The sequence below is a fragment of the Temnothorax nylanderi genome, unplaced genomic scaffold (genome assembly GCF_030848795.1).
Source record: "Temnothorax nylanderi isolate EJ_2023f unplaced genomic scaffold, tnyl_v1.0 TNYL_tig0058_pilon, whole genome shotgun sequence".
In the NCBI taxonomy this organism is placed as follows: Eukaryota; Metazoa; Arthropoda; class Insecta; order Hymenoptera; family Formicidae; genus Temnothorax; species Temnothorax nylanderi.
Window position 1 is genome coordinate 677,022 of NW_027249120.1, and position 22,715 is coordinate 699,736.

Sequence of the window (22,715 nt, forward strand, 5' to 3'; positions counted from 1 at the left end):
GTCTACGAAGAGTTTCCCCTTTCAAGCGTAATTCACCGGCTGGACGAATACGCGAACACTCGCCTAAGTAGATGCACGTCTATCGATCTTTTCGGCCATGTCGAGAAGCGGAGATCACTGTGACGAGGACTCGCAAATAGGCTGGTTCTCGCCCGTCCTACGCGCTAATTCTGCTCGTTGAATGATACTTCGCGCTTATTACTCCCCGAAGACTCATTACTCCGTTAATTAATCCGTTTGGAAGCAACGCAAGCCACTAACGAATGAAATTAGCGCGCTCAACTTCGGGGACTTGAAAGCATGTCAGAAATTTTGGCACAACGCCTGCTGTAGTATGAACTTAATGGGAAACTTAAAGGGGAAAGTTAATTAATTGCGTTTCGGTGGGTTCGTCAACTGTAATGTTAAAGATAAACTGTAATTAAACTGTATAATGTTGGAATAATTCTGTCGATATATATCAGTCTCATATATCAATATAAATTACATGTTCTTGAATAATCTTAAAATCACAAATATATAGTTACATTTTAACAGTCTTTATTAATACACTTCAACATTAAACGTGTAAAAATATCATAGCTTATCTACTTTAATTTAAAATGTACGAAAAAAGGAAGATTGAATATCAAAATATCATCTACATTATATTTTATATAAACGATAATCAAAAAAATCATTTTAATATAATATATAATAAAATATATGAAATATTTTATATTTAAATATTTTATTGATTTTATTATTAAAATATTTAATAATGAACTAAATATTTAATATTTTAATAATAAAATAAAATGCCGTGAGAAAGTTTCGTGAATTTTCACTGGTAATTTGACCGTTTTATCAAGGAACAGACAAGTCATAAATCAATAATAGCCGAAGAACTTAACGACAAGAATGTTTTAACAAGAATCAATTCCCTCTGGGCAGATACGCAAATATATACGCGTGGTCGCCTTTTCAATCTTTCCCAGACCGCCGCAATCGTAAACATCCTCGTCTTTATCGAAAGCACTCATATTACTCATTTATTGTCGTAAAACGCGTTAGCTTCGTTCGCGCGCGACAACCGGAAGGTAATTCGAGCGTGTGGAGATTTTCATTGTAATAGAAAAAAAAACGATACTCTCGCGTATAACCATCTGTGCAACTTATAAAAGTGGCGATCAACATGTGACTCGCTGTCAGGTTTGAAAAATAAAAGAACACTTCCACCACCGTAAATCGTAAGCTACGATTTATCTTGGTGGATTTTCGTGGACATGTTATTCCTGAATCCGTATAAAAGATGATGAGCCACTCTGCTCGCGGGGCACGTATTTCTGATTATTCTTGAGATTGAAAGAAAGAGAAAAAACTACAAATAATAACCATAATCCAGAAAATATAAAACAAAGCCAGAGCTAGAATTTTAGATTTACTATTCGTGTGAGAATTCAAGACAGAATATTCGTGCATTAGAATACACGAATATGTGAAAATGTACGGTTCTGTCCTAATTAAATGAATAATAAAACGAATAGAATTCTGTCGAATCTGACGCGAATCTGGCGTCAGGGAAAAATCGCGAGACTACGCTTTTGATATTAGAGAATTACACAAACAACAATAGAGCAACGAGGCGGATATTTGATCGCAAAACTGCCGAATAAGGGCTCGCTTGTTTGTTTGTTTGTTTGTTTCCGTAGTAAATAAAAGGAAGCGCAGAGTCGGCAGTGCATCTCGCAAGCCTATAGTTCGCAGCTCGCGTCGCATTTTGCCGAGCACACGCGGCATATGTACATCGGTGGTGACGCAGTATGCTAACGACGGGGGTGGATAGACGGTTTAGCGCGAACATGCCGCTCGAGGGAGGACCACCCGACACTCCCGGCAGCACCCGAGAGAAAGAGAAAGAGACAGAGGGAGAGAAAGACAGAAAGAGAGAGAGGAAGAGAGAGAGGAAGAGAGAGAGAGAGAGAGAGAGAGAGAGAGAGAGAGAGAGAGAGAGAGAGAGAGAGAGAGAGAGAGAGAGAGAGAGAGAGAGAGAGAGAGAGAGAGGGGGGGGGAGGGGGTCGAGGGAGACGCGGGCGTACGTGACGGACGACGAGGACGCGGGTGCGAGTGCGGGCGACGCCGACGTCTGCATGCGCCGCTGCGACGGCGCCGTATAGTACTGCAACCCGCCACTCGCCATGGCCTTCTCGGCGCCAGTTTCTATCTCCGCATGTCAGAGTCAGAAGCCGGCGGAGTACGGGTTCACACGGGTTTGTCGGCAGCGTCGTTCGTCCATCTCGCCTCCCCGTCAACAGAATGGTAAGTCGATCGACGGAACCCGGAGTGTCTCGCCTTACTCCTGGTGTTATCTCGTATTACCCAAACGGCCGCGCGCACAGTAAAAGATCTCTTCCAAGAATTAAGGTTGGGGTTGTTGCTCGGGCCGGAAAGACATTGTATGGCCGCAAGAAAATCCCTTAACAAAAAAGAAAAAAAATGACATGGGGGTTCTTGGACAAGAGAGACTCGGATCTCGGGCGCGGATTGCATCACTCTCTCCTCGCGGGATATCTCGCGCGCGCGGGTCTTCGGTGCGTTGAAGGAGGTGCGTGACCGCAACCAGACGTGCCGCAGCTGCGACACGTCGTCTGCTGTTCTGTCATCTGTTTTACTTGCAACTGGTTAGCCGCGTGTAACGGAAATCGCCTTCGGACGAAGGCAACTGGCAAACTGGGCGGCTGCAGTCGGCGGAGTTAAATCGACGGCGGTCGGCGAGCAATAGAGGAGACGCGAGACGTAGAAAATGCGGTATCCGCCCTGCACTTAATGCGACGCGCTTTAATATAATGACAGGAAGGACGAGGGATCGGGTCCGGTCCGGTCCGTACGCGTCGGTGGTCGGTGTGCGGTTTAGTCTCACGGTTACGAAATTTACCGCATGATCGCAGCACGTGACGGGAAGGCCCCTTGCGTTGATATCCTCAAAGTTTTAACGTCATCTGTGTGTGCGTTTCCGATCCTTTTTTTTTTCCCCCCCGATTTGTGTCCCGTTGGACACAACGTTTGTACTGCGACTGATATCTTACTTCCAACGCGTTGCGTAACGCTTTGAAAAGTTAATTCGCGTCGATATTAGTCCACCTAGTTGCTCTAATTGCGTCGCATTCAATCTGAGAATTCGAAATGTCAGGGAAGAACGAGTCTTTCTAATGGCCAATTTCTACCAATGTAGATTAACTTTAATCTCGGTTTAACTTACTTTTTATCTTTTTTCTAATTGTTAGAACTGGAAAGACATAAAGTAAGATAAACCGAGATTAAAGTTAATCCGCATTAATAGAAATGGACCTAAGTCGTTATAAAACTATAACAAATGTTGCGACATATCACGATTTTTGTAATTAATTTTTTCGCGTCTAGTAAAATATATATGTTTAAAAGTCATAATTTTTGATAAATATCGTTATCAAGATCAAATAGGATTCATTCAAAAGGAGATTGCATAAAGTTTAACTAAAATATATGATAAATGTTAATACTATCGTGAAATATAAAAAATTATTTGCGTAATAGTAGATCCAAAAGTTCTCATACTAATGATGAAAGGTTTTTGCGCAGCATTATCTTCCCGCGACTATTACTTAAATCACATTTTTGATAATATACATTTCAGAAAACATACCGTGTTATATAAGGTATAAGTGGAACTCGCGAATTTCTTAATGTTTCTTATCCAAATTATAGCACTGTTATGTTTTTTAAAGGAACATAACAGTGCTATAATTTAGATACGTCATTCATATAAATATACACGTTTCGTCATATTCTATCTATGGCTTTATAAATTTCTATTATTTTATTATATTTTCTATCATATTGTTTTATAAATTGGATTTACATTTTACAATTCTGATAATCCCAATACTAAATTTTCATTAAAATTTGAAGAAATTTTTTGCATTTGCATTCGCTATATTGAATCTGTCACTTTAGATTTTTTTATGATTTGATCGTTCTCTGTCTCAGTGATCTTAAAAATCCCGTAATCATGTATTATGATACTTGAATCGTCTTTTTTACAATTAATTATTCTCGATTTAGAAGGGAAAGAAATGTCTCATGTGAAATTGCGTTCAGAACATTCGTAATTTTGAAAGCACTATGTGATATATTCGGTCTAAAGATCATCAATATGCATGGCATCTGCTTGTGCGGACATATTGATCATTTAATGAAATATACAGATCGCACTCGTGTTTGCACGACCATTCCTATTCCGTATTAGTAATTCTATTCCGTAGTAATTCCGCGCATTTCGTATTCGAGTATTTGTAGAATGTCCGCTCGGGAATTGGCGTATCGATCTGTTTTTCTTTACTCGTGGGAGATTAAGCTGCCGCTTTCGAAAGAGTTCTGAATGCGACGTGAAACCAACAATAAGTAGCACAACTTACTGTTTCTTAACTTATTGAGCCACAAAGCTTTTGAGCTTTCTTACAAAACAAGTCGCAAACTGAACGATACTTTCGTATACACTTGAGATTATTTTCCATTCTGTGTCCTATATATGTATACGTACGCATATGCGGTAGAGAGAGATACTTATAAGAATGTATATCTTTGTATATCAGAAAAGATTACAAGAGCTTAACATAGTTATGGTTCCTTTAATTTTTTTATAATTCTATAAAATTGCGATTTCTTTAAAAATGTGGTTTTTTAAATTTTGTATGATTCTATAAAATCGCGATATTGATTAAAGTGTCATTGAAATTAATAAGGTATGAATATTAATTAAAATGTCGCGCACAGTTTCATCTCGTACCCTAGTATAACCCAATAATAGGAATCTTTGTCCTACGCAGAAATTTACTATAATAAGCCGAGCCTTTGTGTCTACGGTAGAAAAGTCGACTGCAGTCGATAAAGCCTCGATGCCTTTAAAGTGTATTTACCGTTGTATCCTTCAGGAAACCTAATCGGATTAAGATTAGGATGATGGATTTCATTCCGCGCCAATAGTCAATAACAGATGGACAATCAGATTTTGTACCCAAGATGTTACTAATAAATTTCCTGCAATTTAAATTGTGTATATGTCGCGAGGATTTCGTGTAATTCGTTGGTTTTTTTTTTGCCAAATTCCTAGGGAATCCACAAAAAACTGGGATACTGTGGAATAAATAAAATGATTAATTTAAATATAAATATAATCTATATAAATATTCATGTAATTATATTTATATTTATAAGTCATAATACATTTATAAATATAAATTTCAATTCACAGTTTTACTGACGGAACTTAGGATTTTGCAAAATCACTAGTATAAGAATTGTGTAATTTTTATTCATTCCACAATATCCCAGTTTTTTGTGGATTCCCTAGGAATTTTGCAAAAAAACGAATTACACGAAATCCCTGCGACATATATAACGGAAACATGTTTGGGAGTCAAGTTTTTTAAATTTAATTTGTTATAAATCAAAATTTTTAATTTAGTTTCAATTATCATAAATTGTTATATATATATATATATATATATATATATATATATATATATATATATAGAGAGAGAGAGAGAGAGAGAGAGAGAGAGAGAGAGAGAGAGAGAGAGAGAGAGAAGCGAGTAAGTTGTTAGTCTTTCTCAAGAAATAGAAATAATGTAATATAACAAGCGGTAAAAATTTCTCAAAGATTATAATAGCAAATTCACACATTTGCGTTTATTCGACGCCTTAGTGGTGCACAAGAAATACTCAGTTGCCGAAGTACAAATACGAGATACCTGCGCCTGTATATTTAAGGTACTTGCGGACGTGACATTGGCGAACAACCACCACCACCGTCATCGTACCTTCACGACGAACGGTAACCCGGAAGGCATCACGATACGCAACTTGGTAGACGGCGAGACCTTGACTTACAGCTTGGCCCTGATAAGGGGTCGTGCACCCGCGCTATGCAGTTATATTACCGTTCGGGGTCACAAGAACGTGACCTCGGAGTGGCCGATCATCGCCGGGCAATTCCGTGTTCTAGTGGATCTGGCACGCGGTCCGAACAAAATAGAACTCGAGGCGGGCGGGCATAAAAGAAGATTGGTCCTGATATACGAACCGAGAACCACCAGGCTGCGAGTGACACCGGTCTACGTCATCTGCGCGGGTCACGAAGGTTATTTTCAGGTAGCGACAAGAGTAAATTATAGCTGTATATAACTATAGCGATAGTAATCTTCCGAGTAAAATGTGATAGAAATTATTTTTACAGTTTGCATGATCGCTTAAAGTCACAGATCGCCAGATTATTTCAATAATCGTATTTTAATCGATATTACTGAGACTCCATCGCAGTCAGGAAACCTTTCGATTAGCTACAATTGATACTTAATGAACATAATGTAGATAAGTGATCGTGACTCATAATTCAGCTACTTGGAACGTAGCGTGCACTTCTCCAATTATCGATCGCCATTCTGTTGCATGAATAGCCATGTCGCCGTGTTAGTCTTGCCCACGTTATTCCGGCATGATAATACGATTGTTCTCTCTTGATTGCTCAATCTCATGAAACGATTATGATCTCGCGACTTGTTCGCATCGAAGTTATCTGATAGGTCACGGTCTGCGTTTTCAGGGTCCACGCAACGAGGATCGATCACCTGAGAGCGCGGCAACGAGAATAGGGCTCGGTGCCAGGCTTCTGCAGACCTTGACAGCCGAGAAGCTTCAAGAAGCCGGTTATGGTAGAAAAACCTTCCAACTGGAAAGAGACCTGGATGGCCCGGAATGTCTGGTGATGCACAGTATGCTTCACGTGGACCAGGCGCGAGCGATGAAGCAAAGAGAACTGTGGGAGTTAATCGCACGCGAGCTGATGACCGGTCCCTTAGCGTCCAAAGATCGCAAATACCTGGCGTTTTTGTCGTGCACGAGGTACCGCGGCGCGCCCAGCCCTCGCACGCACGAGGACACCTTGATGAGAACGCAGGGCCATGCAGCCCTCGGCGGAGGTGGCCTGGCGCTCTTCGGTTCGGCGTGTCTTCACACCTGGCCTACGTGTATGGCTCAGGTTGGTTAACGTTGATCGCTGACTAATGGCTCCCGCACACAGGACGTCTCGTGTGCAAGAGCCATAAGACAATTCGATGTGACAAAAAAGATCCGTGTAAATTTACTTCTTATTTCATATAAGATGATACCGAAAAGAGTATTTCAAAAATAGAGTTTTTCGTATAATTTAACAGGTGTTATCGAGATTCCTGGACGCCACTGTCATCGACACCGAGCAGCTCATGGACGATAGTAATTATCGTGGCACGCACGGTGGCTGCTTGGCGACGACATTAGGCTCCGTTCTACACGAGCTTGGTCACACCTTCGATCTCGGCCACACACGAGAGGGAATAATGGGTCGAGGATTCGATTACGTCGACAGGGTTTTCGTGGGCGCGGCGGGAATCGATTTCAATCGTAATCCTATTAGAAGAGACCCCCAACACACGACTGTCGCCCTCAGTCGACCTCTCAGCGTTACGGTAACTGTGCAAGAATCCGTAATATCAAGCCCACGAAGGGGCAGATTGCTCTCGGAAACATCTAGACCCGCGCCGTCGTCCACTATGAGACAGTTACCCGGAAGACTATCAGCGCCAGCTAGTCCTGAGCTTAATAGATCTCTCTCTAAAAGTCTGATCGCCTCGGAACCTCCTTCACAGCCTGATCGGACATTCTGGGGTCCATCATGCGCAGCGTTACTCGCGCACCATCGCTGGTTTAATAGCGAAATGGACAATTTTTCTAATAGGCATCATCACGAGATAGAGTACGATGGGAAAAGGTGAGTTGACTGTTATCGACAATATGCTCTCGTTTTAGAATGATATAAATAATTAAGCGTCAAATGATTTTCCAACGACTAATCTCTTATTAAATTATGTACTACTCTGCTTATAGTATATCAGTAATCAAATCAAGTAAGTTTTAGCATGACTGTTTTTAATAGCTGTGATTTTATTCTCCATAAGGAATGTGGTGAGATCACGATACGGAGTACGAGTAATAGAGCTTAGAGAGACGTCGGGAGGGATGGTTGTGGGTTCCCGCCAATTTCCTGGCTTACGACCGCCTTTGGAGGCTTTAGTTCCACCACCTCCGCCCCACTGCCTCACCACTCTTACCCTCGTTGCCGAAGACTCCACCGGGAATGTGCTCAAACATCCTCTTCCTACTGCCTTTTAAAGGTCAGCAGAAACAATGATGCATAATTTTATTTTCTAGTCCGGCGAAGATTGTTACAGTTCGTAAGCAATATTGGCTTAATATACATATTGTAAATTATCCAAAAGATGTTATATTTTTTATTTGTTCCTCGTTTAAAAGTTTATTAAGTATTTTAATTAAATGTGTACAGAAATAAAGTTTCTAATGATGTCTCTTACGCGCTAATTACATTTGTTAATAAATCCGCATAGAAAAACTGAGATATTTTTAGATATATATATATATTACTGTAATAAATGCAACTGAGTGAGAAAATTTGGAAAATAATATCTATGAAAATATCTACAATTTAATTTTCATGACGAGTTGTATGTAATATTTTTAATTTTATGAATGTAAAATAATATCAAAATAAATCCTTAGTTTTTTTTTATGTGAGAACATAACGTTAATCGTCCAGATATCTCAGCGATATCACAGTTTTCGTTTAGAATTATTAATCAAAGTATTATACTGCCATTATATATCTTCTGCTTCTGAAAATACAAATACGATTTCGGCTGGAATGGAGATATAACGCAATTTGCACGTAAAAGTTGAAAAAAATTTAAATTTGCTTCATTACTGCTATTTCATTAGAAACTCTAACAATGAAATTTTGAGGTATTTATATTATTGATTATACTTTCAGATACAATTTGTACAGCTAAGAATCAAATAAAAGCTTCAATCCACTACATATATGTAATTGTCATATAGATGATATGGATTTTATATAATAATGTATGATGGCAGAGTAAAATGACAAATATTTGATAACACATCTTGCTCACGTACAACTCTTTCCATGTTGTCGAATATGCAGGGAACTACTTTATAATAATTTATTTTGTAACAATAGTCTCTATCGTGTCATGAGCCATAGTCTCAACTCCTATTAATGTAGACAAATTAATTCATAACATCCGTAACGTGCACAAATGCGTTGAGTATTACAAACGAGGAATATATTTAGCGTATAAGATATTGGAAGTGCTTGTGTAATTATGCGTTGCGGAAATTTCATAGAGTAATCTTATAATATGTATGCAATTAGACACACGTATATAAGTAGAATTTTTAAAAAAACAATTGACAAAATCGGAAGTTGCTAGAGCACCTATATATCACTAACCGTTTGAATGCGACGCAGCGCGATCATACTGTTCACTTTTCATGTCGAAAAGTGCCAACAAGCGCTGCGGCAAGCTGATAATGCGCTCAGCTTCTATTGTTATTCTCAGAATTAGGCTTTAATCGAACCCTATCGTTTTCTTTCTATTAAAAGATAAAAATGTATATACAGTAAATTTTATTTTTACTCATCGTGACATTTATAACGCTTTCCGACGTGAAACAGGAGCAGCGCGGACGCGCTGCTTGACATTTTTCGCGCAAATTTTTTACGACCACCCTCAGCACTCAAACGGTTAAGCGTATATATGTACAGTATTATATCTTAAACTATTTTAATAAATTAGGCTAGTGAACCAACAATTACGAGACAATATTGTACCACCAATTCTGGCAAAAACTGGCAAGAATAATCTATGTATCAAATTAAAAATACAAAATTAGCTAGAAATACGACTAACAACTTTTCTACCCATTTCTCCTTCACGTTAAGCTTATACACGGTCAATATGTGATACTACATGGGATTACCACAGTTTATAGTAAGTATATATTATATAATCAATGAAAAGGCTTAATAAACTAGGAATATAATCTATGAAAAAAATTAATAGACCAGGAAAAGCTAAATTAAGGCTCTCCAATGCAGTTTGAGATTACTAATTTTACCTGGAATGCGACTAATGTAATTTGTCATGTTTCAACAATTGAAGAAATTATTTAGAAATATTATTTTAGAAACATACATAAAATATACATATAAGAAAGTATTTATATATTTTTTACTTGTATCCTGTGTGATACTATACATTCTATACAAGCTACATATAAATTTGTTGCAAAAATATGAACGTGACGTATTTAAAATGATTCTTATCGCAAATCTTATTAGTGACGGAATATTAAACGGTGATAAATAATAGCAGGTGATAGTAATACAGCGATAGTCAGCCGACATCGGACTTTTTTCCTCAAGCACGTCGTAAGCAATCACGAAAAACCACATATAAAGCGTCGTCTACAATGGAGTATGCAGTAAGACGTAAACAGTAAGCTATTGACTAACCACAGTCGATTTATTCTTGAATTGTAAAAATTCCATTTAGTCAATAACTTACTGCTTACGTCTTACTGTCTGCCATTGTAGACGACGCACTGCAGATGATAACATAGCGGCGTTATTTTGTTATTTCCAAGTGTGTCGAACGCATGTGCATTTGAACATGTCATCCGTTCGGGAAAACGCTTGTACAGTAACAGGATCCGGTAACAGAGTGCAATTTCCTGAAATAATCGACGACAAGATAAGCACCGAGGAGTTTTTGCAGGCCGCTCGGGATGTCGTGCGGATAGTCGGTGCGTACCTATTCACGATTTTAACCTCAAATTTGCTCGAAAAGCTACGGAATCAAACACCGCCGACGGATCACGAATTTGGCTTGCTCTAAATACAACATGACGCGCGACAGGAACAAATCTGTGTTTCAGATAAATTTGGCAAATTGTTTGCGCCCATACGATACGACATGCAGGGCAACATCGATGTAAGTTAAACAATTTCCACACAAAGATGGTTTTGACAGCCTCTATGGATCTTAAATTGTACGTTCTTCCATTCACAGAAGCTCACTACCAGGTATTCTAAGGATAAAACCGCTAACTCGACTCTGCAAGACATGATCCTACTCGAAAAATCTACAGAAGAAGATCTCATTGCGGTTGACGCCTTAATGTGGTTAAGAAGGTATTGAATATGTATCTGCAAACGCTGTGACATTTTCAGTCATTAAGCAGAGTCTTATGCCCAACAATAATTTTTGTTTCATCCTTTGTAATAAATTCTTTTCAAGTTTACAAGATGCTCATCAGGTCTATAATATTAAATTATGTATCAGTTTAATAATATAAGATTATATTTTTAACTTTGGTATAAGATTCTGTTTTGAAGCCGAATAATAATTGGCGGATAGTTCAACACATATAAGTAATGTACATATAAGAAATGTACAATACAAAACTCACAAAAGTTACTATTAGGCATAAAATCTACCCAATAACTGTAAATGTCTATATCTCTTTTGTACTATATACATATTGGTCGCTATTTCTTATTAAATGTATCTGTAAGTTCTCTCTCTTTCGAATACATGCTTGCATATAAAACTTTTATTCAACGGTTGCTATGTTTTAGGGCCTTGCATATGATTTTATTATTCTTCGAAAGAATCGTGGAAGATCACAAAACTGGGGAATCAACAGAAGATCTGGTCGCATTCATGAGAGAAGCGTACAAAGAAACTTTTGAGCCCTATCACGGTTGGATGGCACAACAATTGTTTAATGTAATTATTCCTTTTTTTATATGCATATGTACGTTAGACTTTGGTAACTAGTTAAAAATTGTAATGTCATTGTGTCGGAACATTGATTTTGTGTTGCAGCTCCTATCACGTATGACACCTTCCCGTTCACAGCTCTTACTAGCATTAGCGGATGGAGAAACGGGGAAAGAAGAAGTTACTTTAAATAATATGGAGTTTTCCTTAATAAATCTGAGGAAAAATGTGATAGCTTTAAAGGCATTTTATAATGATCATAATCTAGAAGTATACACTGTGGTATAACGTAAAATATATTATTAAAGTTCAATATTTCATCTTTATTATAGAAAATATACTGTCTGAAAAGATACATAAATAGGTTACATCTAAAAAAAGAAGATACAACGAAGCTAGAAAATACTTATGCATGTTTATTATGCATAAAAGATCATAAATTCTTATATACTACTAGTACAAAAATCAGCTCTTATTCAAATGTAACATATTATTCGTTATTCATGTTACATTAAGTCTTTTAGCATGTTAATAATGCAATAATACTATCAGTGCAATATATAAGAGCCCATACACAATGACGATAGTGGACATTAATTAATATGTATTTATTTTATTGCTTTCGAGAATTGACAATATTATGCCTCATGCACAATGATAGGAATAAGGAACAAGAAATTAAACATAGGCCGGTATTTATAGTCGGATCTTATATTTAAGACCGTCTTAAGTACCATCTTAAGATGTTATAAATCACAGTATTAGTATCTTCTCTGTTTAATTCCTTGTTCCTTATTCCTCTCATTGTGCATGAGAGGCATAATATTGTCAATTCTCGAAAGCAATAAAATAAATACATATTAATTAATGTCCACTATTGTCGATCCCATATAACTGTGCGACATAAAACCGTTTAGCATGATGATCTGCCGACTTCTTTAAAGCTACAGTAGCTGTTATAATTTCTGTAACGAGCAGAAACGCCATGATACCGTTGGTGATCGTTTCGCTAAGATGAGGTCTAGTTTTGCTGTCGAAAAGAAGGAACATCTCTAAAGGGAAATGTATGAGGGTTGATATCAGCCAGAAGCTCGCCAATTCTGGAATCTGTGTAAAGACGAAGAGAACTTCAATCCTAACATCCGCTCGACCAATTTATTTATTTTATTGATAAATTACCTTCTCCACTAAGTTCCCAAGATACCCCAAGTAAAGCCTTATACCTTCCAATATTGATATAACAATAAATACAGCTACAGTTATAAATTTGTATACGTCTGTCAAGTAATAGTACTGTAAAATAAGAAATATCTGTCTATTCTCCGTTCTACCTCCAGATTTTTCTTAATAACTTTACTATATTTTTGTTATATATTTACTTTCGCATCTAAATTGACAAGTATCACAAAGAACCACAGGGGATACACCCACACATTAAAATACAATGCCATTTGGAGTGGTAAGTTGGATTGTATCTGATTTCCTGTAGAAAGCAAATAGTGAACCATATAAAGATATATATGTGTAAAAGATTCTATAAATATGCAAAATTTAATTGAATTATTAAACTAGTGAAGTTGGAAGTTTCATTATAGAAGTTTAGTCAAGTTTTAAATTTTATTGGAAGTTTAAGTTACGCGTCTCGCTACTGTTAAAACTTAATAATTAGCTCTGTAATCGCAAAAACATTCATTGATTAACTTTAATACTATTATGTTGCTGGAGAAGACTAAATATAGTCGATACGTTAAATATTCGTACTACTACTGAAAATAAATCAGATATCACTTTAAACTAACATAATCCTTATTTTGTTCATATTTTGGTCTTTTCATATTAGAGTTTTTCTTAAAACGAGCGTGACTTCTCTACTAATTTTAACGCTATTGTCTCGTATCTTACCATTTTCAAAAAATATCTCATTAAATACATTAATCATTAATCGATTCGCGATACTAAATAACGGCAGTAATAAAATCATCAGTTAGAATGGCGTAAATATGTACTATTATCGTTTCTCATAGCAACGCTCGACACCAAAACACGTGCAAAATGCATACCTATGTCATAAAATTCCTTTTTTCGATCGTAATACGACAGACCGGGAAATATACGATCCGACGCGGTGACAACTGACGTTCTCCACATCCACATTGTTTGTAATGTATAACGTAAAATTCTCACGTTCGGAAAAACGGCAAAATTCGAATACACATTTGGAAATTGAGTTTGTACTTTAATTCTTTGCACGACCAGTCCCTAAACTTTCTACCTCGTTACGGAAAACGTGGTTCTTTTTAGCTAAGAACTGACATTAGATATATTAAATATATAGCTGTTTAGCTGTAGCTGTTCTCTGCGGTAACAGCAGGTAGCTGGTAGCAGCTATGCACTGATGCGAAGTAAAGTGAGTAATAAGCCAGGTCATAGTAGCAGCCTGACTTATCAGCCTGATTTACCCGTTAGGTCGATAATAACGAACACACGCGTGGTTCGTCGGAATATTACAATAAAATATATACATATATAGGAGATTTTTTTTAACTGGTAAGAAAAAATGCAAGATAACATAAAAAGAGAAAATTGGTTACTTATTAATATTCTTCTCGTCTAGAAAAACAAGTCAATAATTATAACAATAACATATGTTAATTATTAATTATGATAACCATACTCGTATATATGTATATAATTGTTGTACTATATTTTTATAAAACATACTTAAGTAATATACAATATTATAAAATGTAAAATAATTTTGCAAAATAAGGACGGATTCTGTAAGTCGTTCTATTATATGTTCCTTGGATTAATTTTAATGTTACGATGGATGCAGAAGAAAAGATATGACATGTTTTTCTTAGAATTTCATACAATTACAATCGATTATAAAAGAAAGAGGCTCGATTGTATTATTCGAAAAAATCGTTAACATCTCGTAACATATCCTTTGCAGTAACGGTATTATTAAATTGATTATCAATTTAATTATATATGTGATTATACTTTTCTAGCTTCAGCTTGAATCTGCGTTTCAAAACTGACAGTAACGGCGCGTAGTTTGCTAAGCGAAAACAATGTACACATAAAATATTAGAATAATATTATTAGGCACAAAAGATCCAGCCCGACCGTACTTATATTGGCACATTTCTTATTTATTTGAATGTTACTTCCAGTTTTACAAATAATATTGCTAATTTCCCTCTGTTGAAATAAAAGACTTTTCTTTATAAATCGAAGATGGAGTTTAATCTTTATTCCAGATTGTGTTTCATAACAGCAATTCTGTTAAAAATGCTTGCCATAAAAATACATTTTTACAAAATATTGCTTGCAATTTGAAACTTTTTTCTATCATAAGTAGATATTAATCATGCACAAAGTCTGTTCTCAATTTATTTCAATGTATTATTTGCAATTACTAATTAACGTTTCTGGTATAAGTAATAATTAAAGAATAGTAAAAATGTCATAACAGAATAAAATAATATAATAATGTAACAGATAGAATAATAATAATTAACAACGCTTTAATTTCTGGAACATATTCCAATTATGATGGTCAACAGGATAATAAATCGAAAATACTTTCTCAATGTTACTTGATTTTTCCAATAATTCCCCAAATATTATATCTGACCTTACATAATCATAATGTTTCCGATCACTTTAATTGACAGAAAATTCTTCTAATTGCAGATGCCTCTTTTCGGATCGCAGGATAATCCGTTGGCGCAAGGACACAAGACCGAATGGACACCTGTAACTTCCAGTTCCGTATTGTCCGGATAAGACAAGTTAGTTGTGAGAGTGTCAGCGTTTACTCGGCATTGTTCACCTTGTTGTTGGAACGGCATGCAAGTCGGTATCGCGTACCGTGAAGGCCCTAAAAGGACATCAGTTAACACTCAACGCATCTATCAAGAACTCGAACGGTTCCTTAACCGGAAGTGTATGTCTAATATATTTTTGAGTTTTTCGATTTGCTATTCAATGTTTCGATGGAGCTATCTTGCATATAAATCAAATATAATGTAGGAAAAAAAAAACTTTCTTGACGCTAGAAGGAGCAGTCCCTCAGGGCGTTTAAAATTTTGACGCGAGAAAAGAAAAAAAGAGACAAACCTAGCAAGCAGCAGGAGCTTGATTGGCACTCCGAATTGGTCACACAGTTTTCAGGGGACAAAGTAAGGGAACTGATGCTCGGAAGAGCCGCGATTGAGATGACGAGTAAGAGTACACATGGCATTGGCGACATAATTGCTGTTTAGGCTTGATAAACACTGGAAAATGAGAAATTCGAGATTGCATGGCGAAATAATTCCACGAATTAAACCAAGAAGCATTCGACTCGTTCGTTATATCACGTAGCATATTGCAACAATTCTCAATTTAATGATATAATAATATAACGATGAGTAAGATAAAAGAAGGAAAGAAAAAATTATTATACGGAAAGAACAGTTTTGCTGAAGTATCTAAAAATTAAGTCAGATACAGATTTGAAAATAATTTTGTCGAGCTATCAAAATAATTATGCAAGATACTCAAACTGGTTGCTTAGAATGTCAAAATTTTTACAGCATCACACTTGAGCGTCCTATTATAATTATTTTAATGATCCAACAAAATTATTTTCATATTTGTGTCTAGCTAAATTTTTAGATACTTCAGCAAAACCGTTCTTTCCGTGTATATGTGTAAACAATAAACCCGGGCAACATTCTTTGCTTGAAGACTTCGGTTGAATTGTCGGCTTATTCATGTAGCAAGTAAACGCGTAATTAGAGGTTATTATCGAATAAATAGCGGCATTATTATAAAAAATTCTTTCCCGGCGTTAGATGAAAATATTTTCCTCGCGGGACTTTCTCGCGGAATTTTCACGAAACCCAGTCGGGAATTTTCAATCGCACCGCATGCGTCATCGCGCGTAAAAAGACACGCCGCCTACGAGTCTCCTTGTGCAAGAACAACGAACACGAACATATTACGAACCTGTCGTTACGAACCGCGGTCCACTGCCTGCTGCAACACTGCTCGGCGTATGATCGCGCGAACTGATGAACGCATCGTTTTATACCGCCGATTCTCTCCACGTTCGGGCTGCATAAAAGGACGCGTTTCCGCGTGCGAAGTATTCGATCGGGAACAATCGCCGAATAAAACAGCGATTTTTAGTGATTACGATTGCATGTCGACTAGAAGACTATCGCTATTTTTGAAAATTTTACATAGTCCATGAGAGATTTTTGTTGGAAATGAGGAGTCGCAAACGTGATAACAATCCTGAAGCGATTATATCAATGTGTTGATAAAAAAACGATAGTTTCCTAGGCTGCGGTCCACTTGACAGCGAAGTTTCTAAATGATCTCTTTTTCTCTGGTATCTGAGAAAAATCAGAAAAAACGTTAGCAAACGAAGCATTTGTAGCATCAAGTGGACCGCAGCCCTAGATTAGATTGTTGAAAAGCAAGAAGCAAATAACGAGAGATACTAAAATAAAGTATATAAAAAAGATAGAAATAAGATTAATCCTTTAAGTTTTAGAAACTGTAGCGTAGGAATAATATCGCGCGCGATATATTTTTCTCAGTTTGTAATATAGTATTTATTGTAGAAGTATTATTTTATAATGGAACAATTACGTTACCAAACGCACATGTGTTCGCACGTTTAACAAAATTGATAAATTTATTTTCAATGGCATGGTTACGATGTCCTGATAATAAATCTTTCTATTTTTCTCGTTTCAAAGCTTCTAAATCATGTCACGGTTGGTAATAATGACTCGTTTGTAAAATACAACCTCCGACTATTCAATCGCCAATTAAGACAATAAATAATTTTCTCACCAGCTTTTGTGTGCGTGTATTTATATGCGTGTATGTGTAGGTGTGCGTGAATCACTCCTTAACGTAGATGTCTGCGACAATGAACAACATTAGATGGATTATTTAAGATCTGCTCAAAGACATTGGAGGATCACACGCCGATGATTACTAGAGTTACGTAATCGAAGATCCAGAATTTCCAGGATGCAAATAAGTTCGCTAATGTGGGAAAACGATTTCTGAAAATTTTCAAAGATATCTGCGCAGATATCTTCGAGGCAGCTCACGTGATGTCATTACTCTAAGTATTAATTGCATTGCGATGCTTTTAACATCGGTTATTTAATCGTGTCATTTTTACATTTCAAAATCGTACTGTCGTTTTGTTTGGATTTTACCGCAACAAAAATTTATTTATCTAATTGTAATTATAAGTATCGAGAGATTTCTGGTTTCTCCGTTTCTATTCCTTGTAGTTAGTCCGAGCATTATCGGAACCAATGTGCAATAACAACATCGCGTTTGCTATTATTGTCTATATTTACAGGAAATAATAATAATTGCAGAAGAAAGACCAGCGCAGAGTATATGTGCATATCCCCCATTGCAAAGCATTTACATATGAGCCTCAGTTCATCACGGCCTGCGTAATTACACGATGTAGAATTGCTATAGCTATAATCGAGCATATTTGTGTGTCTTGTGGAGTTGAAACTCGCACTTACATATAAAACCGTGACGAAATGTTACACATATCATATGTCGTATTATACATAATACACAATACACATAATAATATCAATAATAAATTATTTATTATTGATATTAAATATACATTTTTATATCTGTATAACAGATATATGTTAATAGATATGTATTTATTACACTATTATATTAATAATTAATAATTCAATATATATAATATATATAATATTATTTAAATAACATTTAATTCATGGATTCTCGTAAATAAAATTTTTATCAAGAACATGTCTTGAAGATTCTTTTTTGCCAGTAAGCGAAGCTTTGAAAAATCATAATCATCGTTGGGGGAAAAGTAATTAAAAAGGAACGTTTTATTAAATAGATCAGATTAGAATAATTAATCGCCAAGCTGACTATAAATTACATGATTTAGTAACTTTCTGTGCAAAGCAAGGTGCACTATCATATCGCTTATCATCCCTTACGTGTCGCGCTCAAGCTAGGGGTTTGTAAGTTATACAAATAATAATAATGTATCTAATAATTACCTATTATTAAATAATAATTATTATTAATTTAATAATAATGTTATTAATATATGTGTATATAAATTGCAGACTTATAATCTTCGAGCACGTGACCGGCGCATGGTTACATCGCATTTCATCGCGATGCTGCTGGTTAGATGTCGACACGCGATTTGTCGCGGCGCCGTTCCTCGCTGCAGCGGCTGCAGCGATGACGGTACCTGGAAATAACCTCGTGTCGCCCCGTGCGAGGCGGCTCCGTGCGCTCGGTATATTATGCGATCGCCAGGTTATAACTATTTATAAAACCAGCTCGCGACCGGCGTAGACTCTTTAAGATGGTAGAGCAAACATTACCCGCGACAAATTGAACGTACCTCGCCGTTCTGTCTTATTAAAATTGATCGAGACCTTGGGAACCTCGTCGCCTCTGATGGAGCGGTCCTACTTGTGAAACTTCCATCCGCCGATACGTCACGTTAAGCATGGTAAATTTAACGATAACAAAAACAACGTTTCTTTTGCGGAAATCACGTGTTTCGGTTATAATAATCGTTTTGAACTCATCTTATTTCTTCAAATGTATTTTTTTTAGACTTATCTCTCTTCTCTTTATGTTTACGTCTTGTATTTAGTCTTGTGTGTTTTTAATGGCACTTCTAGGCTCTTCTAGGAGCGCAATTGGTCATCACTCTCGTAATGGTCAGCGTCATACAAAAACTGAGTCCGCATTTTTCCTTCGCGAGATGGATCCTATGTTCGACAGGGTATGTATTTGCACGTATAATTATAGAAATGATAAATAGCAATGTGGAATGATAAAGTCTGTCATCTCTGTTTTTTGTCTGCACAGATTGACACGATATCTGTATCCAACAGATCAACAATTAAGAGCGTTAGCTGGTGTGCCGAAGGAGAAACCAAAGAGAGGAAAGCACAGCGAAAATGGCAAAGTAGGAGATGTGTTTCACATCCCTAGAAATCTGGATATCAAGCTTGAAAGTGCAAAAATAACTACTCTCGATGTAGTGCACTTAAAATATTACACGGAATATCAGTGGCTATTAGATTTCTCTGTGTACGCTATCATCGTTTATGTACTGACCGAGGTTAGTGCTTTTTAATTGCTACTCTTGCAATCGCAAGTACTTGTCTCTATGAATGAAAATATCTATCATTAAGTGCAGTATTTTAACTAGTATTAATATTCCGTGTAGTTTAGTATACTATCTAAAATCTCTCTCCTTTGTCACTTAACAGGCATACAATTATTTGTATCCGATCAAAGATGAGATTAATCTCAGTATACTATGGTGCGTGGTGGTTTTGGGCTTTGCATTGTATCCTTTGGATTAAAATTTTTTCGCCAGAGAAATCTGTAAAGCTTCTTGTTTTTCAAGGGCTGAGTAAAAATCATGTTACAGTGACTTTCCTTATATAATTTATAGTAAAGTACTACTTTCCCTCTGGGTACAATATTTCAAGGGCGAAGAAAGTGTTGGTGAAAGATCTACATGCATCGTTACTGGATTTGCGTATCTTCTTATCGCTATGATGGTACTCATAGTTGATGAAAATAAATTGGAAATTGGGTTGGAAAAGGCGTATACAAGTTTTAATCATAGTGCTTCTCATTTTTTAGACACTCAAGGGCTTTCTTCGACGTAAGTCGATTACATTTTTTTTTTCATCTTTAATTTGATTGAATAATCGAATAAATAATCTGTTGCATGTTTTATTGGTTGCTTGTAAGATATTTTTAGTGAAGTAATATTTCAATAATGGAGCTTTATCTTTTATCAACTAGATAGAGAGATGTTTTTTTAAATAAAAATTTAGTACACTATAGTATAGTCTATCAATTTAATACTAAATATTTAAAAATTAAAGATAATTATTTCTTATCGTGAATTGTTTGTGATGCTTTGTTACGATAACATTTATTAATAAATGTATTTAATATATAGGGGACCAGCCTCAAAAATTGTCTTGAAGTTTTTTCTGGCTATATGGTGCGGTTTATTGGGATCTTTGTTCACTTTCCCAGGATTGAGGGTGTCAAAAATGCATTGGGATACGTTGAGGTATGATAAACTCTATTAATTTAACTTAATTTGATTGAAATGTAGAGAGCTGATTAATATATAAGAAAATAATTGCAGGTATTATAAAGATCATAAATTATTATTGCTAATAGCAAATATCAGTTATGCATCGCCCCTTCTATTAGTGAGTCTATGGATTACGCCCATAAGTAGAGATTATTTAACTGTTCGGATATTTAGTGGTATGACTGGTCCACTGTAAGTTGATATTTCAACAAAATATAACAAATTAATATCTAGATAAGTCAGAAAAAATTGAAAAATTTCTATTGCAGAATGACAGTAGCAAGATTTGAAAGTTTGAGGTTGATTATTATTGTTGTTGTCGGTTTATTAAAAATTGTACTCATGCCAATATATCTGCAATCTTACTTAAATCTCGCCATTCAGAGATTAGAGATTCAAAAGAAAGAAGCTGGCAGAATAACTAATGTCGATTTGCAGAAAAAGGTTTGTATCATGATAATATGCATATATATGAAGTTACGTATTTAATTATATCTCACAACTAAAAGTTTTGTTTATGTATTGTACCTAATGAAACAAATTTTGTTTGTATGTTACAGATTGCAGCTGTGTATTATTACCTATGTGTAGTGGCGCTACAATTTGTTGTTCCCATAATTATATGTTTATTTTTTACATTTTTGTACAAAACACTGGGTATGAAGAAATATTCTGAAGTACATAATCTGCTTACGTTGTAATATACATACATTGTTTATATATCCTATATTTCTTGTTGGATCAGGTGGTTTTACCTGGGAGGGTATCTTAAAGGGAACTTTGGAGGAAGAGTGCCCAGCGGACGAATTACCGAAGTCACTATCGTCTACAATTAATACTGATAATATCGACAAGACTGTTATACAAACCGCTGAAGAAGTTCAACTTGCGTTAGGTTCATTAAAACAGGTAACGTCTTAATATATTCGTGAAAAGAAAAGACGTTATATTTTCTTTGTTATTAAATTTTATCATCTTTCGGTAATATTTCGAAAAAAAGTATTTAAAAAATATATTTCGTTTTGTTATAGATATTTACCACAGATGTGTACAGAGGTGTCTTAGGCTTAGCAACATGGTGGAGTTGTTTCGCGTTATTTGCGACCAGTGCTATGGGCATGTTTTATCAGTCGTATTTTTCGAACATGTGAAGTGATCTATTGGGGGAAAAAAAATCCAGTCGCATCGCACAAATCTTCATTAATTCATAGATCAGCCATTCATTATTATAGCATTGTCCATTGAAATACGTATTTTCAGATTACCTATTTTAATGCCTATCGCCAAATAATTAAGATAACGGCTACCGATAAGATTTTGTAATGCGTATGGCAATAAATAATATCATAATTGTATTGTAAATAAAGACTTTGGGGACTTAAATCAAAACGATGACCGTGTTAAAAACGTGATTATAATATAATATACGAATTTTAACATGCTATCACGTAATGTACAAATAAAACAGGATTAAATTAGTATTGTTTGCAATTGTTTGTTATTTTCATCAGTTATATGGTTGAAAATTATAATCGAAAAAATATATATTGTTAAAAGAACCTTATATATCCTATATCCACAGTAAAAGTATTCGCTGCAATAGAAACAAAACCGCCATCGATTAGATACTTGAAATTCTATCGTCCACCTCATCGCAATTAATACTCAACGTACGGTCACGCTATTGTCGTATTAAGCATTTCGAAAGTGACTTTCTCCGTTATCAGCGAACTTGATCTCGGAAGAAATTATTTTGCTCGCGGTCGCAATTCTAAAAATTCTTGTTTTCCTCTACTGTTAAAAATGGATAACGATTCTCG

At 35.9% G+C, this 22,715-nt stretch overlaps 4 protein-coding genes across 4 annotated transcripts; 3 read left to right on the plus strand and 1 right to left on the minus strand.

Annotated features, from left to right (window-relative positions):
• Positions 1-2,188: 2,188 nt before the first annotated feature.
• Positions 2,189-9,829, plus strand: LOC139773164 (uncharacterized). Its single transcript, XM_071707436.1, has 5 exons — positions 2,189-2,298; positions 5,788-6,168; positions 6,620-7,054; positions 7,230-7,822; positions 8,010-9,829. Exons 1-5 carry the CDS (start codon positions 2,296-2,298, stop codon positions 8,221-8,223), a joined length of 1,626 nt encoding a protein of 541 aa, XP_071563537.1. The 5' UTR covers positions 2,189-2,295; the 3' UTR covers positions 8,224-9,829.
• Positions 9,830-10,333: 504 nt separating this feature from the next.
• On the plus strand, positions 10,334-12,027 carry LOC139773166 (glycolipid transfer protein). The gene is made up of 6 exons (XM_071707438.1): positions 10,334-10,427; positions 10,526-10,734; positions 10,867-10,922; positions 11,001-11,122; positions 11,570-11,720; positions 11,820-12,027. The coding sequence occupies exons 1-6, from the start codon at positions 10,402-10,404 to the stop codon at positions 12,000-12,002; spliced, it is 747 nt and encodes a 248-aa protein (XP_071563539.1). The 5' UTR covers positions 10,334-10,401; the 3' UTR covers positions 12,003-12,027.
• LOC139773167 (transmembrane protein 17B) lies at positions 12,023-15,411 on the minus strand. Its single transcript, XM_071707439.1, has 4 exons — positions 13,775-15,411; positions 13,094-13,197; positions 12,894-13,007; positions 12,023-12,821 (listed from the first exon to the last, which is right to left on the minus strand). The coding sequence occupies exons 1-4, from the start codon at positions 13,866-13,868 to the stop codon at positions 12,579-12,581; spliced, it is 555 nt and encodes a 184-aa protein (XP_071563540.1). The 5' UTR covers positions 13,869-15,411; the 3' UTR covers positions 12,023-12,578.
• A 3,558-nt stretch (positions 15,412-18,969) lies between these two features.
• On the plus strand, positions 18,970-22,374 carry Emei (transmembrane protein 161-like emei). The gene is made up of 11 exons (XM_071707437.1): positions 18,970-19,272; positions 19,448-19,551; positions 19,638-19,893; positions 20,045-20,124; positions 20,233-20,448; positions 20,752-20,868; positions 20,947-21,087; positions 21,165-21,339; positions 21,456-21,552; positions 21,641-21,804; positions 21,927-22,374. The coding sequence occupies exons 1-11, from the start codon at positions 19,270-19,272 to the stop codon at positions 22,044-22,046; spliced, it is 1,473 nt and encodes a 490-aa protein (XP_071563538.1). The 5' UTR covers positions 18,970-19,269; the 3' UTR covers positions 22,047-22,374.
• Positions 22,375-22,715: the final 341 nt, after the last annotated feature.

Bases quoted from the DNA above. Each gene is read 5' to 3' on its own strand.
- LOC139773164 (XM_071707436.1), top strand. The intron at 6,169-6,619 runs GTAGCGACAAGA...CTGCGTTTTCAG, and splicing joins GTCACGAAGGTTATTTTCAG to GGTCCACGCAACGAGGATCG. The intron at 7,823-8,009 runs GTGAGTTGACTG...ATTCTCCATAAG, and splicing joins ATAGAGTACGATGGGAAAAG to GAATGTGGTGAGATCACGAT.
- LOC139773166 (XM_071707438.1), top strand. From the start codon at position 10,402: ATGGAGTATGCAGTAAGACGTAAACA. The intron at 10,923-11,000 runs GTAAGTTAAACA...TTCCATTCACAG, and splicing joins ACATGCAGGGCAACATCGAT to AAGCTCACTACCAGGTATTC. The intron at 11,721-11,819 runs GTAATTATTCCT...TTTGTGTTGCAG, and splicing joins TGGCACAACAATTGTTTAAT to CTCCTATCACGTATGACACC.
- LOC139773167 (XM_071707439.1), bottom strand. From the start codon at position 13,868: ATGTGGATGTGGAGAACGTCAGTTGTCACCGCGTCGGATCGTATATTT. The intron at 13,008-13,093 runs GTAAATATATAA...CTTATTTTACAG, and splicing joins TTGTCAATTTAGATGCGAAA to TACTATTACTTGACAGACGT. The intron at 12,822-12,893 runs GTAATTTATCAA...GTCTTTACACAG, and splicing joins TTGGGAACTTAGTGGAGAAG to ATTCCAGAATTGGCGAGCTT.
- Emei (XM_071707437.1), top strand. The intron at 19,894-20,044 runs GTTAGTGCTTTT...GTCACTTAACAG, and splicing joins TCGTTTATGTACTGACCGAG to GCATACAATTATTTGTATCC. The intron at 21,088-21,164 runs GTAAGTTGATAT...TTTCTATTGCAG, and splicing joins AGTGGTATGACTGGTCCACT to AATGACAGTAGCAAGATTTG.